The sequence below is a fragment of the Salvelinus alpinus genome, chromosome 2, assembly GCF_045679555.1.
Source record: "Salvelinus alpinus chromosome 2, SLU_Salpinus.1, whole genome shotgun sequence".
In the NCBI taxonomy this organism is placed as follows: domain Eukaryota; kingdom Metazoa; phylum Chordata; class Actinopteri; order Salmoniformes; family Salmonidae; genus Salvelinus; species Salvelinus alpinus.
Window position 1 is genome coordinate 42,361,409 of NC_092087.1, and position 18,836 is coordinate 42,380,244.

At 42.6% G+C, this 18,836-nt stretch overlaps 1 protein-coding gene across 4 annotated transcripts; it reads left to right on the forward strand.

Annotated features, from left to right (window-relative positions):
- Positions 1–1,111: 1,111 nt before the first annotated feature.
- Positions 1,112–15,946, forward strand: LOC139562204 (voltage-gated hydrogen channel 1-like). Of its 4 annotated transcripts, none has more exons than XM_071379697.1 (6): positions 1,112–1,507; positions 12,043–12,223; positions 12,490–12,594; positions 12,918–13,149; positions 13,357–13,469; positions 13,609–15,946. In XM_071379697.1, the coding sequence occupies exons 2-6, from the start codon at positions 12,047–12,049 to the stop codon at positions 13,663–13,665; spliced, it is 684 nt and encodes a 227-aa protein (XP_071235798.1). In that variant the 5' UTR covers positions 1,112–1,507; positions 12,043–12,046; the 3' UTR covers positions 13,666–15,946. The 4 variants fall into 4 exon arrangements, with proteins under 4 accessions (XP_071235798.1, XP_071235788.1, XP_071235778.1 ...); XM_071379687.1 differs by having other exon boundaries at positions 1,113–1,507; positions 12,009–12,223; XM_071379677.1 differs by having other exon boundaries at positions 1,115–1,507; positions 11,998–12,223.
- Positions 15,947–18,836: the final 2,890 nt, after the last annotated feature.

Sequence of the window (18,836 nt, forward strand, 5' to 3'; positions counted from 1 at the left end):
ACAAGGTTGAATCATGATGACATCATTGATCTTCATGTCGTAGCCCTAGAAAGAGGCCGGATTTACAATTCCGAGTTGGATGACCGTTCAAAGCGTATTTCCCAGTGGGAGCTCATTTATTCCCGACTTCCCAGTTTTCTTGAATTTACTGAAGTCAAGTTTTCGCAGTTCCGAGTTAACAGTTGTTTTGAGCGCAGCACATTGACAGCATGGCCAATGTTGAATGATTATCATTTTAAACTTGGAAAAACTCATTGTGGAATTTGCGATTTCCTACTTGTGTAATGAGCACCGATACGTTTTATCTATAATTTCTCTTCATTATTTCTCTTCATGTGACAAGGATTAAAAGGGATTTGACAGTAGATTGTCGACTTGATTCATGATGATGACTGCTAGCTAAGATTTTGAAAGTATGATGTTGACATGATCAGTCAACTAAAAGCTACTGTACATATAACGTGATTTGACGTCATTTTGTCTGCGGCCAATGACCTTGAGCCCTCTTGGATGTGCACTTCTAATGTAACTCTATGGCAGCACCCAAGGGGCTATAATTTTTTAGGGTCTCCCCTTAGACTTGGCAGTGACGTAATGTCCCAATGAGTGACAGAACACTGAGCCAATCACGGCGCAATGCTCCGTATTTTCTGCTGGCTTGCCCCACCACCACAGAAAGCACTGAGCTAGGCTGAAACACCTGGATTTTAGAGCTGCCTTACTCAAGAAAACAAAAAAGAGACCATGTATGTATGTGGCTTTATTAACTCAATGATATATATATATATGTTTTACATTGTTTGCAAATTGATATGTGACAGTATGAATGCCAAAATAACATGCAAAACAGCCAAGCCCCCCAATATATATATGTGCTAAAAATGTGGGGCTCAAAACAGGTGGCTCTGCCCCACCTGCCCTGAATGACAGGTCGCCACTGGTGATGTGTGGTTATGGAACATCAAAAGGTTCCTGCTCGATCAAAAAACATCTGGGGCTGAAGCTCTCGAAGCCCAGCCCTAGTGATGCCACTGGACAATGGCCCATCACGTCATTGGGAGCTGCTCCGTCATTTTGTCAACAAGGCAGCATGGTGATCATTCAGAAACACATCTCTTTTCCATAAAATACATTTTTGCATTTTCAAACTTGTTTTCATTGGGAAGGCAGATAAAGCGTTTATCAAAAGCAATCACCTTTGCATGGGAAACACAGAATCCTACTCATTAATACACGTGCGTAAATTAGGCTACATCACTTTTGTTTTGAGCCGACATAGCCTTTGAATACCAGGTTCACGCCTGGGAGGCAGTGCGGTTCCAAATTTAATGCAGTCAACTTTCGTCTACACGGGCGCCGAGTTTCATCGAAACCCCTCTTCCTCTTGGAATGTTCTGGTTCTGAGACAGAGGCGGAGTTGAGGACAAAGGTTTTATGGGAAAAACGGAGGACATCAACAACTTTTCAACGGGAATATAAACTATTAAAGCACTAGGTCTACATTAAGGTAAATAAATACTTTATTTGTTGAAGGTGGTTATCACGTCACACTGCAATAGGATTTGGTGTTGCTCAGATGGTGTTCTATTAGTGAACTGGCTATTTCTTCGGTGGAGATGAACATATTTTAGGGGGCTACTCTAAAGTAAATAGTTCAAGGATGACACGAATTATAAACGATGTATTATGCCAGTTAATTCAGTTGATTTTCATATAGTGTAAAGTGCAGAGCGGGCGTTTTTTATACCAGCAGGAAATCACGAGTTGTCCTCAAGATGCCTGGGTTTGAGCTGTAGATCAGACGTGCCCCGCAAGTGTCGTTCAGTATTCCGAAACATTGTTGCCAACACATTATATGGTTCTACAATAGTGAGTGGCAATTCCAGTCCTCGGTGGACTGAGTGGTGTCATTTCTCGTGTGGCCTCAAATTGATAGTCTGGTCCCAGACCTGTTTGTGTTATCATGTCAAAGCCTTGTCACTCCGGAGTGGTATACTACGAAGTAAGCTAGATCTACTAAGTATTTTATAATACTAGCCAGGTTCACTTAACATTCCAGGTCAGTCTTCATCCATACTACGACGGTAGATATTGCTTTTCTGCCGATTCAAGGCCTGTTCACCCCACCCCGCTACCACCTTGAAGGCGGAGACAGTACAGGTGCGTCAAAGCTGGGACTTAGAGACAGACAAACAGCTTCTTATTTTTGGATTGTGTGTATTGCTAGGTATTACTGCACTGTTGGACCTCCACTGAACACAAATATTACCGTAAAACGTGGGTCCCATGTTTCATGAGTTGAAGAAAAGAGCCCATCCAGACATTTTCCATACGCACAAAAAACGTGTTTCTCTTCAACTTTGTGCACACATTTGTTTATATCCCTGTTAGAGCATTTCTCTTTGCCAATTTAATCCATCCACCTGACAGGTGTGGTATATCAAGAAGGTGATTAAACAGCATGATCATTACAAAGGTCAAATAAATGAAATTGTAATGGTCGCATACACATATTTAGTAGATGTTATTACTGGTGTAGCGAAATCCTTGTGTACCTGCACCTTGTGCTGGGGACAATAAAAGGCCACTTTAAAATGTGCAGTTTTGTCACACAACGTAGCAGATGTATCAAGTTTTGAGGGAGCATGCAATTGGCATGCGGCCTGCAGGAATTTGCACCAGAGCTGTTGCCAGAGAATTGAATGTTCATTTATCTACCATAAGATGTTGTTTTTACAGAATTTGGCAGTACGTCCAACCTGCCTCACAACCACAAGCCGCGTGTATGGCGTGTGGGTTAGCGGTTTGCTGATGTCAATGTTGTGAACAGAGTGCCCCATGGTGGCGGTGGGGTTATGGTATGGGCAGGCATAAGCTACGGACAACAATTGCATTTTATTGATGGCAATTTGAATTCACAAAGATGCCATGATGAGATCCTGAGGCCCATTGTCGTGCCATTAATCCGCTGCCATCACCTCATGTTTCAGCATGATAATGCACTGCCCCATGTTGTAAGGACCTGTACACAATTCCTGGAAGCTGAAAATGTCCCATTTCTTCCATAGTATGCATACCAGACATCACCCATTAAGCATGTTTGGTGTGCTCTGGATCGACATGTGTTCCAGTTCCCAACAATATCCCGCAACTTCGCACAGCCATTGAAGAGGAGTGGGACAACATTCCACACAATCAACAGCCTGATCAACTCTATGCGAAGGAGATGTATCGCGCTGCACACCAGATACGGACTGGTTTTCTGATCCACACCCCTACCTTTTAAAAAAAAGTATCTGCGACCAACAGATTCATATCTGTATTCCCAGTCATGTGAAATTGATAGATTAGGGCCTAAATCGAATGAATTCCTGATTTCCTGATGAACTTTTACTCTGTAAATTTTTTGAAATTGTTGCATGTTGCGTTTTTATATTTTTTATTCAGTATAGAAACAAACATTTCGCTGCACCTGGGTTATCTGCATACCTCTGTACGCGACCAATAAACTTTGATTTGAACCTGCTACGTTTATTCTCCTAACCTGCTATGTTTGTTTCTAACCTTCCACCTTAATGATCCTACTCTGCCTAAATGGCTTAGCTAAAATACTGTCAGGTTTCAACACACACCCACTGGTTTTGATGATCCCACTTGTTTCGCAATGTTCACCTTCAGACACACCCCAAGTAGGCCTATGCAGTTCCCCATACTTGCGTCCACCTGCCACAAGCAGGCTTTTTACTGGGCGTGCATGTTGCAAATGGCTAACAGCATTTCCCAAACTCTGTGCACATTTAGCTTTTTGCCCTAACACTACACAGCTGATTCAAATTATCAAAGCTTGATGATTAGTTGGTTATTTGAATCAGTTGTGTGGTGCTAGGGCAAAAACCAAACATACACCCCTTGTGGTCATGAGGACCGAGTTTGGGAAACCCTGGAGCTAGTGGAATGCCGGAACATTAATCCATGGGACAAGTCAGTGCCACATTTTAATTTGTGTCAAAATGAAATAAAAGTTATTTTGCAAATTCATCAGGAAGTAGGCTTTATTTTAATACTTATTGTTAATGCCATCTTGTGTGATTATCAATGCACAAGCACCCTTTTCCCACTGCTATCGCTCCTTCTTCTACATGTGGAACAGCTTGTTGCATTGTGGCCATAGACATATAATCCATAGAAGGGTTTTGGAATCTCAATTTGACTTTAAAACGAATACGCTAGCAGTCTTAACTTGAATGGAAACTGCCATCAATGGATTATAGAGTATGTCTATGGTTGGTTGCAGCTGTGTTTGCCTTTCGCAAATTTCAAAATACAATCTCGTGAAAAACGTACAGTTTAGAAAGCAAATGCTGTCATTACTAAATGTGTAATGTGATAGGTATTAACAATTTGTGACCCACCACCTGGATTTGGTCCTATGTAGCAAAATTTGAAATTTTGTTTTTTACATTGGATAAAAGTAGACTCTGAGCCAGAAAATTGTATATCATACACTGCGGTTGAGGAACAATTACAAAGTAAACTTGTAACCCTACTGTTGAGAAAATGGCCTGTGAATATTTTGGTACACCTACTGGAGAGCTCTTCTTTGTCTACACCCATTCAGCATCGTTCACACCCTCTTAAGCATTAGCCCCACACATCTCTTTAAGGATTCAAAGTGTAGTAAACAACCAAAGATTTCAAGACTAAAAGTGGAGAAATTAGTAGCAAAAGGTAGTAGTAAAAATCTTCTTGATCTGGGCCTGTCGAGTGGCACAGTGGTTTAAGGCACTGCATCGCAGTTGCTAGCTGTGCCACTAGAGATCCTGGTTCGAGTACAGGCTCTGTCGCAACAGACCGCGACCGGGAGACCCATGGGACGGCGCACAATTTGCCCAGTGTCGTCCGGGTTAGGGGAGGGTTTGGCTGGCAGGGATGTCCTTGTCCCATCGCGCTCTAGCGACTCCTGTGGCGGGCCGGGCGCAAGCATGCTGACACAGTCGCCAGGTGTACAGTGTTTCCTCTGACACATTGGTGTGGCTGGCTTCCGGGTTAAGCGGGCATTGTGTCAAGAAGCAGCGCTGCTTGGTTGGGTCGTGTTTCAGAGGACGGATGGCTCTCGACCTTCGCCTCTCCCGAGTCCGTACGGGAGTGGTAGAGATGAGACAAGACTAACTACCAATTTGATACCACGAAATTGGAGAGAAAAAGGGGTAAAAGTTACAAATAAAATTAAACTTGATCTAGTCCTTGGCCTATATCCTAATTTGACTATGGTGCAGGTCATGTGGTTCTTCACATTACAGTCTCTGGAAAACACACACTATATCAAATCTAAGTTTATTTGTCACATGCACAGGATACAGAAGGTGTAAACGGAACAGTGAAATGGTTACTTTCATAGTGGAGTCTTTTATTTTGACATGTAGCTAACTAGCTAGCTAGCTAAACAATGAACAATAATCCCAACTCTAGTGCCCAGCTCAAAACAACTGAGAAATCAATTTGAACAGTCATCCAACTCGGAACTCCAACTCGGGAAATCGGGCCACTTTCTAGAGCTCCTACCCAGATCATACACGTAATGTTAGCTAGCGAGGCAGCCAGCTAATGTTAGCTAACTAGATAACAGTACGCTTTAACTTGCAATGAAAACCTAGCTAGACTCTTACCCATATACAGTGGGGAGAACAAGTATTTGATACACTGCCGATTTTGCAGGTTTTCCTACTTACAAAGCATGTAGAGGTCTGTCATTTTTATCATAGGTACACTTCAACTGTGAGAGACGGAATCTAAAACAAAAATCCAGAAAATCACATTGTATGATTTTTAAATAATTAATTTGCATTTTATTGCATGACATAAGTATTTGATCACCTACCAACCAGTAAGAATTCCGGCTCTCACAGACCTGTTAGTTTTTCTTTAAGAAGCCCTCCTGTTCTCCACTCATTACCTGTATTAACTGCACCTGTTTGAACTCGTTACCTGTATAAAAGACACCTGTCCACACACTCAATCAAACAGATTCCAACCTCTCCACAATGGCCAAGACCAGAGAGCTGTGTAAGGACATCAGGGATAAAATTGTAGACCTGCACAAGGCTGGGATGGGCTACAGGACAATAGGCAAGCAGCTTGGTGAGAAGGAAACAACTGTTGGCGCAATTATTAGAAAATGGAAGAAGTTCAAGATGACGGTCAATCACCCTCGGTCTGGGGCTCCATGCAAGATTTCACCTCGTGGGGCATCAATGATCATGAGGAAGGTGAGGGATCAGCCCAGAACTACACGGCAGGACCTGGTCAATGACCTGAAGAGAGCTGGGACCACAGTCTCAAAGAAAACCATTAGTAACACACTACGCCGTCATGGATTAAAATCCTGCAGCGCACGCAAGGTCCCCCTGCTTAAGCCAGTGCATGTCCAGGCCCGTCTGAAGTTTGCCAATGACCATCTGGATGATCCAGAGGAGGAATGGGAGAAGGTCATGTGGTCTGATGAGACAAAAATAGAGCTTTTTGGTCTAACTCCACTCGCCGTGTTTGGAGGAAGAAGAAGTATGAGTACAACCCCAAGAACACCATCCCAACCGTGAAGCATGGAGGTGGAAACATCATTCTTTGGGGATGCTTTTCTGCAAAGGGAACAGGACGACTGCACCGTATTGAGGGGAGGATGGATGGGGCCATGTATCGCGAGATCTTGGCCAACAACCTCCTTCCCTCAGTAAGAGCATTGAAGATGGGTCGTGGCTGGGTCTTCCAGCATGACAACGACACGAAGCACACAGCCATGGCAACTAAGGAGTGGCTCCGTAAGAAGCATCTCAAGGTCCTGGAGTGGCCTAGCCAGTCTCCAGACCTGAACCCAATAGAAAATCTTTGGAGGGAGCTGAAAGTCCGTATTGCCCAGCGACAGCCCCGAAACCTGAAGGATCTGGAGAAGATCTGTAGGGAGGAGTGGGCCAAAATCCCTGCTGCAGTGTGTGCAAACCTAGTCAAGAACTACAGGAAACGTATGATCTCTGTAATTGCAAACAAAGGTTTCTGTACCAAATATTAAGTTCTGCTTTTCTGATGTATCAAATACTTATGTCATGCAATAAAATGCAAATGAATTACTTAAAAATCATACAATGTGATTTTCTGGATTTTTGTTTTAGATTCCGTCTCTCATAGTTGAAGTGTACCTATGATAAAAATTACAGACCTCTACATGCTTTGTAAGTAGGAAAACCTGCAAAATCGGCAGTGTATCAAATACTTGTTCTCCCCACTGTATATGGATGACCGCTTCTCCCTCTATCATGGATGACATGGTTGACCTTAGTTTGAAGATGTAATCCACAGACAGTTGTTTTATACAACAGCTTTCTTTCTGTGTTCTCTTTTTGGACTCTCTCCGCATTTGTGTTATGTAACCAAATATAACATATCATACTGATTTGAGTGTCCCAAAAAAAACAAATAAAGCAGTACATCACATCACCCCACCGCTACATATCCACAGCACAAAATGTACAATACCACCATAAAACAATATTAATATTTACGTGTGTAGAGTGCGTGTGTGAGTATGTGTCTGTCTGTCTGTCTCTTCACAGTCCACGTTGTTCCGTAAGATGTAGTTTTCATCTGTTTAAAAAAAAATAATGGTTTTACTGCTTGCATGAGTTGCTTGATGTTGAAGGGAGTTCCATGTAGTCATGGCGCTGTATAGTACTGTCTGTTCTGGACTTGGGGGCTGTGAAGAGACCCCTTGTGGGGTACATCACTGGGGCCGAGCTCGCTGCCATCCAGGACCTCTATATCAGGCAGTGTCAGTGGAAGGCTTGAAAAAGACTCCAGCCACCCAAGCCATAGACTGTTCACTCTGCTACTGTCCGGCAAACAGTACCGGGGCATCGGCTTTCGGGACTAACAGGCTCCAAGACAGCTTCTACCCCCAAGCCATTAGACTGCTAAATAGTCAGGGTAACCATTAATTAACTATCTGCACTGACCCTATCTTGCAATGACCCTACGCACACTCACTAAACTATACACTGGGGGGGAGTGTACAAGAACACTTCCTAAGAAAATACTAAATAAAACCTGAACCAGCACTTGCACTCCCAACTACGCTGAACAAAACTATGAACGCAACATGTAAAGTGTTGGTCCCATGTTTCTTGAGCTGAAATAAAATATCCCAGAAATGTTCCATATGCTCAAAACAACTTATCTCTCAAATGTTGTGCACAAATTTGTTTACATCCTTGTTAGTGAGAATTTATCCTTTGCCAAGATAATCCATCCACCTGACAGGTGTGGCATATCAAGAAGCTGATTAAACAGCATGATCATTACACAGGCCTGGCTCCCCAGTGGGTGGGCCTATGCCCTCCCAGGCCCAACCATGGCTGTGCCCCTGCCCAATCATGTGAAATCCATAGATTAGGGCCTAATGAATTTATTTGTTGCATGTTGCATTTATATCTTTGTTCAGTATAGCTCTGACTCTACTGAAGTGTATTTCTATGCCTGTGATATGTGGTTGTCCCACCTAGCTATCGTAAGATGGTTGCACTAACTGTAAGTCGCTCTGCTAAATGGCAAAATTGTAAATTGAGTTGCACACCCCTCAGAACAGCCTCAATTCATCAGGGCAATGACTCTACAAGGTGTCTAAAGCGTTCCACATGGATGCTGACCCATGTTGACTCCAATGACACCCACAGTTGTGTCAAGTTGGTTGGTGGACCATTCTTGATACACATGGGAAACTGTTGAGCGTGAAAAACCCAGCAGCATTGCAGTTCTTGACACAAACCGGTGCGCATCGCACCTACTACCATAAGCCGTTCAAAAGCACGTCAATCTTTTGTCTTGCCCATTCACCCTCTGAATGGCACACATACACAATCCATGTCTCAATTTTCTCAAGGCTTAAAAGTCCTTTAACCTGTCTCCTGCCCTTCATCTACACTGATTTGAAGTGACATCAGTAAGGGATCAAAGCTTTCACCTGGTCAGTCTGTCAAGGAAAGACCAGGTGTACTTAATGTTTTGTACACTTGGTGTGTATACACACACACACACTCACACACACTACATTGACACTTTCACACAAACCCCACACACATTCAAATATACTATACACGCATACCGACACAACACAAACATTTTACACAAATTTGCTGCTGCTACTCTGTTCTTTATTTTACTCATCTATCACTATGCCTAGTCACTTTATCCTGCCTTCATGTACAGTCGTGGCCAAAAGTTTTGAGAATGACACAAATATTAATTTCCACAAAGTTTGCTGCTTCAGTGTCTTTAGATATTTTTGTCAAATGTTACTATGGAATACTGAAGTATAATTACAAGCATTTCATAAGTGTCAAAGGCTTTTATTGACAATTACATGAAGTTGATGCAGAGTCAATATTTGCAGTATTGACCCTTCTTTTTCAAGACCTCTGCAATCCGCCCTGGCATGCTGTCAATTAACTTCTGGGCCACATCCTGACTGATGGCAGCCCATTCTTGCATAATCAATGCTTGGAGTTTGTCAGAATTTGTGGGCTTTTGTTTGTCCACCTGCCTCTTGAGGATTGACCACAAGTTCTCAATGGGATTAAGGTCTGGGGAGTTTCCTGGCCATGGACCCAAAATATCGATGTTTTGTTCCCCGAGCCACTTAGTTATCACTTTTGCCTTATGGCAAGGTGCTCCATCATGCTGGAAAAGTCATTGTTCGTCACCAAACTGTTCCTGGATGGTTGGGAGAAGTTGCTCTCGGAGGATGTGTTGGTACCATACTTTATTCATGACTGTGTTCTTAGGGAAAATTGTGTGTGAGCCCATGCACTTGGCTGAGAAGCAACCCCACACATGAATGGTGTCAGGATGCTTTACTGTTGGCATGACACAGGACTGATGGTAGTGCTCACCTTGTCTTCTCCGGACAAGCTTTTTTCTGGATGCCCCAAATAATCGGAAAGGGGATTCATCAGAGAAAATTACTTTACCCCAGTCCTCAGCAGTCCAATACCTGTACCTTTTGCAGAATATCAGTCTGTCCCTGATGTTTTTCCTGGAGAGAAGTGGCTTCTTTGCTGCCCTTCTTGACACCAGGCCATCCTCCAAAAGTCTTCGCCTCACTGTGCGTGCAGATCCACTCACACCTGCCTGCTGCCATTCCTGAGCAAGCTCTGTACTCGTGGTGCCCCGATCACGCAGCTGAATCAACTTTAGGAGACGGTCCTGGCGCTTGCTGGACTTTCTTGGGTGCCCTGAAGCCTTCTTCACAACAATTGAACCGCTCTCCTTGAAGTTCTTGATGATCCGATAAATGGTTTATTTAGGTGCGATCTTACTGGCAGCAATATCCTTGCCTGTGAAGCGCTTTTTGTGGAAAGCAATGATGAAGGCACATGTTTCCTTGCAGTTAACCATGATTGACAGAGGAAGGACAATGATTCCAAGCACCACCCTCCTTTTGAAGCTTCCAGTCTGTTATTCGAACTCAATCAGCATGACAGAGTGATCTCCAGCCTTGTCCTCGTCAACACTCACACCTGTGTTAATGAGAGAATCACTGACATGATGTCAGCTGGTCCTTTTGTGGCAGGGCTGAAATTCAGTGGAAATGTTTTTTGGGATTCAGTTCATTTGCATGGCAAAGAGGGACTTTGCAATTAATTGCAATTCATCTGATCACTCTTCATAACATTCTGGAGTATATGCAAATTGCCATCATACAAACTGAGGCAGCAGACTTTGTGAAAATGTATATTTGTGTCATTCTCAAAACTTTTGGCCACGACTGTACATATCTACCTGCCTTCATGTACATATCTACCTAAAATAACTCGTACCTCTGCACCTTGACCTGGTACTGGTACTCCCTGTATATAGCTCCATTCTTGTGTATTTTATTCCTCTTGTGTTACAATTTGTTATTATTTTTAAACTGCATCGTTGGGAAAGGCTCGTAAGCAAGCATTTCACGGTAAAGTCTACACCAGTTGTATTCAGCGCATATGACAAATAAAATTTGATTTGATTCGTAGTATAGGGCTCTGGCATGACAAGGAGTTGACATGACACAAACAGATCTTGGAAAAATAAAGGAGAGCCACACACTCTTGTTGCTCAGATGCAAAAATGTTTATGTCCAACAGACAAGCTGTCTTCATCAGGGTACAATGACAAACACTGCGGGGTGACTCATTTATATAGTGTCAAAAGACACACACAGGTGTCTGTAATAATGGCCGGGTGTGGCCTGATATCATTGGTTAATTCTCAGATTTTAAAATTGCATACAAAAAACATAAATGGATAGCGTACGATCATAGATACAATTTGGCTACATAAGTCTACAAACATTTACAATTGCAAAATCACAATAATCACAAGAATGGCTTCAGATCAAAGTCTACGTTGAGAACGAAGGGAGCAAGGGTCTTTAAATTAAAGATCCAGTTAGCCTCTTGTTTTAACAATAAATTGTCGAGGTCACCCCCTCCTAGATCTTGGACCAGGCTATAGAATTGTTGACATAAAACAATTATTTATTGTAATGATAAAATCTATTGGTCTAGATTTTCTTAGGAAACTCAACATAGGTTGGCCACACAGTTCACTTGCATCTTGAGTCAAAGGGTTTGGTTTGTTGACATCTTGCATGCTTTTGCAATGTTTAAAAGGAGAAGTATACTCATATTGTACAGTACAATGAATTACTGTTTGAGCAGTCTAAGTTGCAATAGGCGACATGTCTATTCTTTGTGTATATGAAAATACGAGGGTTACAATATGTATTCCAACGCCTAATCAACATGCTGGGGGTGATATGAACCTTGTTAAGGCTAGTAAATTGGTTAAACTAACAATGTCAATGTTAGGAAATGAAAACCTTAGATAAACACTAGGGCTATTGAGTTATTGTACTTCAGACAAACTTGTGACATTTGATCATGTTAAATGCCAAAGCTAACTTCTAACGAGGAAAACCACAGTCTCTTTGTGGTGGGCCACCCCACCCCCCTACAGCACCATGTCCAAGTACCTGAGGCATTTCACCACGGTGGGTGATGACCACACAGCCCATTGGCACAACGAGGGGCTGCATGAGGCTAGAGAGGAGCCGGGACCAGCCACAGGACAGCTGCCCCACGGGGAACTCACCTTCAGAGGCTCTCTGAAGAGACTCTACAGCTCAGACAGATTCCAGGTATGGAATATGAGTGGAGTAGGCAATGCTCATACTATCTATCCAACACAGTTAGTCAATGTTACCTTTGCTCAAATCAAATGTCAACTGTCAACTGTGGATGTGTGTTTCTCAGTCTAGGCCGCAAATGTGACAGTAAATTCACTCCCATTCTCTTGTTGTACATTGTTGTCAGAAGGTTGGTCTTTACTGATGTTGGGTGTTTCGCTGTGGTTTGGATCGCTATGGTGTTGGTCTTTGATGTTGAGTGTTTTCCTTTGTTTTAGATAGCTGTGGTATGCCTGGTCATCCTGGATGCATTCTTTGTGCTGGGCGAGCTACTGATCGACCTGTCAATCATCAAGTTGGAGCATGGGCACGTTGCCCCTCGGGTGAGATATGTCCACCGAGTGGTGTAGCGATCTAAGGCAATGCATCTCGGTGCTAGAGGCGTCACTACATACCCTGGTTCGATTCCGGGCTGTATGACAACTGGCCGTGATTGGGAGTCCCATAGGGCGGCGCACAATCGGCCCAGCATAGTCCGGGTTAGGGGAGAGTTTGCCCGGGGTAGGCTGTCGTAAAATAAGAATGTGTTCTTAACTGACTTGCCTAGTTAAATATAGGGAATAGGTTGCCATTTGGCACACGGATCAAGAAATGCGTGACCCAAACCTTCTTACAACTCCTCCTCTGTCCTTTCCCTCTTCACCAGGTCTTCCACTACCTGAGTCTGGCTCTTCTCACCTTCTTCATGATGGAGCTAGCTGGAAAGCTCTTTGCCTACCGGCTGGAGTTCTTCCATCACAAGTTTGAGGTGTTTGACGGGCTGGTGGTGATTGTGTCCTTCATCCTGGACATTGTGTATATCACCAGTAAAGATGCCTTTGACGGCATGGGCCTCTTGATCCTCCTCAGGCTCTGGAGGGTGGCCAGGATAGTCAACGGTGAGAGATCCCCCACTGGTCGTGTTCATTAGGCACTCCCTGGACATGTCCAATAACAAGCACAAATTTGAAGGTTTCCATTGTGAAACATGTTAAAGCTTGCCCTAATGAACACAACCTTTTATGTCACATACAGTAGCTAGCTAGGTCACCAATGTCACAAAATGGGTTTGTGTCCAACATGACATGTTTTCTTCCACCACCCAGGAATCCTGGTGTCTGTGAAGTCACGGGCCGATCGCGAAGTTCAAAAGCTGAAGGAGAGCAATGATCACCTGGTCCAGCAAGTTAACGACCTACAAGAGCACAATGGCAAGATGGTGAGTTGGGCAGCCCCTGGGAACCCAAAACTCCACCTGCCCGAGACCTGTTAAGGCATTTAGATTCTACATCTTATGAAGAGCATCAGTCAACAAACCCGGTTTTAACCCACCCTTCAATCTCTTCCCCCCTTTTTAGGAACAAGAGAACAGTAAACTACGAGCTATCCTCCGACAGCATGCCATTGAGTTCTGATGCAGGAAGAGGAACATGATGCCGTTTCCATTATCCACTTATAGTGTCATTGGAATTGTTCAATAAACAAGGCTATATTCTAAATAGTGTTCACCATCCATACACCATTTCAGTAAGTAATTCCACAATGACAGGAGCTTACACTGAGTTACGAGCCTGGTCCTAGAGCCGTTTGTACTCTTGCCAACTCAATTGTTGTCATTGTCAAGCCAAACCTTTGGCATGACAATGAGTGAAAATAAGTTGGTATGAAAACATACTGGCACTCAGGCTAGATACAGTTGAAGTCGAAAGTTTACATACACCTTAGCCAAATACATTTAAACTCCGTTTTTCACAATTCCTGACATTTAATCCTTGTAAATATTCTCTGTCTTAGGTCAGTTAGGATCACCACTTTATTTTAAGAATGTGAAATGTCAGAATAATAGTAGAGAGAATGATTTATTTAAGCTTTTATTTCTTTCATCACATTCCCAGTGGGTCAGAAGTTTACATGCATTCAATTAGTATTTGGTAGCATTGCCTTTAAATTGTTTAACTTGGGTCAAACATTTCGGGTAGCCTTCCACAAGCTTCCCACAATCAGTTGGGTGAATTTTGGCCCATTCCTCCTGACAGAGCTGGTGTAACTGAGTCAGGTTTGTAGGCCTCGTTGCTCGCACACGCTTTTTCAGTTCTGCCCACCAATTTTCAATAGGATTGAGGTCAGGGCTTTGTGATGGCCACTCCAATACCTTGACTTTGTTGCCCTTAAGCCATTTTGACACAACTTTGGAAGTATGCTTGGGGTAATTGTCCATTTGGAAGACCCATTTGCAACCAAGCTTTAACTTCCTGACTGATGTCTTGAGATGTTGCTTCAATATATCCACATCATTTTTCCTGCCTCATGATGCCATCTATTTTGTGAAGTGCACCAGTCCCTCCTGCAGCAAAGCACACCCACAACATGATCCCGCCACCCCCGTGCTTCACGGTTGGGATGGTGTTCTTTGACTTGCAAGCCTCCCCCTTTTTCTTCCAAACATAACTATGGTCATTATGGCCAAACAGTTCTAATTTTGTTTCATCAGACCATCAGACATTTCTCCAAAAAGTACGACCTTTGTCCCCATGTGCAGTTGCAAACCGTAGTCTGGCTTTTTTATGGTGGTTTTGGAGAAGTGGCTGCTTCCTTGCTGAGCAGCCTTTAAGGTTATGTCGATATAGGACTCGTTTTACTGTAGATATAGATACTTTTGTACCTGTTTCCTCCAGCATCTTCACAAGGTCCTTGACTGTTGTTCTGGGATTGATTTGCACTTTTCGCAGCAAAGTACGTTCATCTCTAGGAGACAGAACGCGTCTCCTTCCTGAGCGTTATGACGGCTGCGTGGTCCCATGGTGTTTATACTTGCGTACTATTGTTTGTACAGATGAACGTGGTACCTACAGGCATTTGGAAATTGCTCCCAAGACTTGTGGAGGTAAAAAAAAACAAATGAGGTCTTGGCTGATTTCTTTAGATTTTCCCATGATGTCAAGCAAAGAGGCACTGAGTTTGAAGGTAGGCCATGAAATACATCCACAGGTACCCTTCCAATTGACTCAAATTATGTCAATTAGCCTATCAGAAGCTTCTAAAGCCTGGAATTTTCTGGAATTTTCCAAGCTGTTTAAATGCACAGTCAACTTAGTGTATGTAAACTTCTGACCCACTGGAATTGTGATACAGTGAAATAATCTGTAAACAATTGTTGGGAAAATTACTTGTGTCATGCACAAAGTAGATGTCCTAACTGACTTGCCAAAACTATAGTTTGTTAAAAATAAATGTGTGGACTGGTTGAAAAACAAGTTTAATGACTCCAACCTAAGTGTATGCAAACTTCCGACTTCAACTGTAGATTCCACATCATGAGCCAATGTTAGGTCAACCTTCCAACCATTCTCTGTATATTCAAGCTGATTTTAAAAGCTGATTACATTTAATTGATTAGTATGATTCATATCATATGCCAGTATCCTGCTTTGCAATACAAAGTTACATTTGATATTTGTATCGAAATGTATGGATTTGTATGTGCTATGCCTGTATTCAAATAAGCAATGAATTGTCATCTAATTTGTTGTAAATAAGACCCTGTAATGAATGTGGCATCTGGCTGTTTTTCTGAATGCCACTGTTGCCTGCTATGTAAAGACAATACGAGTATGAATCACTGAAAATATGACATTTCATTAGAAAAACGCTTAATTATGTACAAATGAATAAAAACGAAGGTATTTGCTAACAGTATTTGAGTACAACGAGAGAACCAACCGTCTGTGCAATATCAGTTTTGTTTTGACATTCAATTTGATCAGTACACTGAGTGACTGTATAGATATCCACACTAGCATACCACTCAGAATGAAGCAATGTATTGGCTATGCATTTTAAGTGGTATGCTGGTGAGGATATTAGAGCATACACTGCATTCAGAATTTTTTCCCCACATTTTGTTACATTACAACCTTATTCTAAAATGGATCAAATAAAATTCTCAATCTACACACAATAACCCATAATGACAAAGCAAAAACAAGAAATTTTTGCAAAATAATAAAAAGAACTGATCACATTTACATAAGTATTCAGACCCTTTACTCAGTACTTTGTTGAAGCACCTCTGGCAGGGATTACAGCCTCGAGTCTTATTGGGTATGACGCTGCAAGCTTGGCACACCTGTATTTGGGGAGTTTCTCCCATTCCTCTCTGCAGATCCTCTCAAGCTCTGTCAGGTTGGATGGGGAGCGTCGCTGCACAGTTATTTTTAGGTCTCGAGATGTTCGTTCGGATTTAAGTTTGGGCTCTGGCTGGGCCACTCAAGGACATTCAGAGACTTGTCCCGAAGCCACTCCTGCGTTGTCTTGGGCTGTGTGCTTAGGGTCGTTGTCCTGTCGGAAGGTGAACCGTTGCCCCAGTCTGAGGTCCTGAGCGCTTTGGAGCAGGTTTTCATCAAGGATCTCTCTGTACTTTGCTCCATTCATCTTTCCCTCAATCCGGACTAGTCTCCCAGGCCCTGCCACTAAAAAACATCCTCACAGCATGATGCTGCCACCACCATGCTTCACCATAGGGATGGTGCCAGGCTTCCTCTAGACGTGATGCTTGGTATTCAGGCCAAAGAGTTCAATCTTGGTTTATCAGACCAGAGAATCTTGTTTCTCATGGTCTGAGAGTCCTTTAGGTGCCTTTTAGCAAACTCCAAGCGGGCTGTCATGTGCCTTTTACTGAGGAGTGGCTTCCATCTGGCCACTCTACCATAAAGGCATGATTGGTGAAGTGCTGCAGAGATGGCTGACCTGGAAGATTCTCCCATCTCCACAGAGGAACTCGGGAACTATTGGGTTCTTGGTCACCTCCCTGACCAAGGCCTTTCTCCATCAATTGCTCAGTTTGGCTGGGCGGTCAGCTCTAGGAAGGGTCTTGGTGCTTCCAAACTTCTTCCATTTAAGAATGATGGAGGTCACTGTGTTCTTGGGGACCTTCAATGCTGCAGAAATTTTTTTGGTACTCTTCCCCAGATCTGTGCCTCAACACAATCCTGCCTTGGAGCTCTACGGACAATTCCTTCGACCTCATGGCTTGGTTTTCGCTTTCACATCCACTGTCAACTGTGGTACCTTTTATATAGACAGGTGAGTGCCTTTCCAAATAATTTCCAATCAATTGAATTTACCACAGGTGGACTCCAATCAAGTTGTATAAACATCAAGGATAATCAATAGAAACAGGATGCACCTGAGCTAAATTTCGAGTCTCATAGCAAAGAGTCTAAATAATTATGTAAATCAGGTATTTCTGTTTTCACTTCATCATTATTGGGTATTGTGTGTAGATTGAGGATTAAAAAAACAAACATTTCGAATAAGCCTGTAACCTGGGAAAGGGTCTGAATACTTTCCGAATACACCGTACCTGCCTTCTCTTCCGTCTATTGGTCGTTTACACAAAAGAGAAGAAGTCGTAAAGCTGCTTGGCGTTGATAGTGGGCCAGGCCTTGTGGCCCGGCCGGTCGGCTGCAGACAGGTAAGGTCATGGAGCTGGTGACTGACATGACATGGCTGCCTCCAGAGAGTAACGCCTGAGGAAAAGGAAAACTGTCAATAAAGGTGTCATGACACTGACCAGAGGTCTGGAAGATGGACTCTATTGTGCCATCACTTGGCAATATGTTTAAGACAATGCAGTTACTGTTGATTGGAGGGAATCTATCAAGGCTTTAACAGTAGCTTACAATCTCTATGCAATGTCTATTGTTCCATGACAGGGTAAATAATGACTTTGGACTACATTTACATTACATTTGTCATTTAGCAAACCCTCTTTTCCATAGCGACCTACAGTAAGTAAGTCAGACACTTAGCAGTGATGTGTGCTGTGGTTGCTTTTAAGCACTAGTAAAAAGTGTTATACAAATAAAAGCTGATAAAGTTAGATTGATGTGTTTGCTAAGGGTTGTTTTTAAGCACTTAGTGACAAATGTTTCTATAAAGAGCACTATACAAACAATGTTGTACAATCAATATTACATTGGGCATGTCAAATCCAAGCATTAAAACTCATGGATGCAACTGTTTATGTAAAATTGTTGTGTGTTGGTTGTCCTGAAAAGAAAATGGTAAAACACTTCATTGTGAGGCTAAATATAAGGGCTGGACATGCAGATAAATACATTTTTGCTGGGTTCTCGGGACTGATAGGGTTAATCTACTACTTTGTGTTATCATTGGTGTATGTTTAATGTAATAGTCGTTGTCTCAGTATCTCATTGAAAACAAGCTTTTTTTTCAAGTTACCATTGTGCTTTATAAACAAAGAAAGTACAACTTAACCAGTGTATATGGGATAACAGCAACATCTACAGTGCCTTCAGAAAGTATTCACATCCATTAAAATGTTCAACATTTTGCTGTGTTACAGAATTTAAAATGGATTAAAATTCGATTTTTTTTGGTGACTGGCCTACACACAATACCCCATAATGTCAAAGGGAAATGATACAGTTGAAGTCGGAAGTTTACGTACACCTTAGTACATTTAAAATCAGTTTTTCACAATTCCTGACATTTAATCCTAGTTAAAATGGTCTGTCTTAGGTCAGTTAGGATCACCACTTTATTTTAAGAATGTGAAATGTCA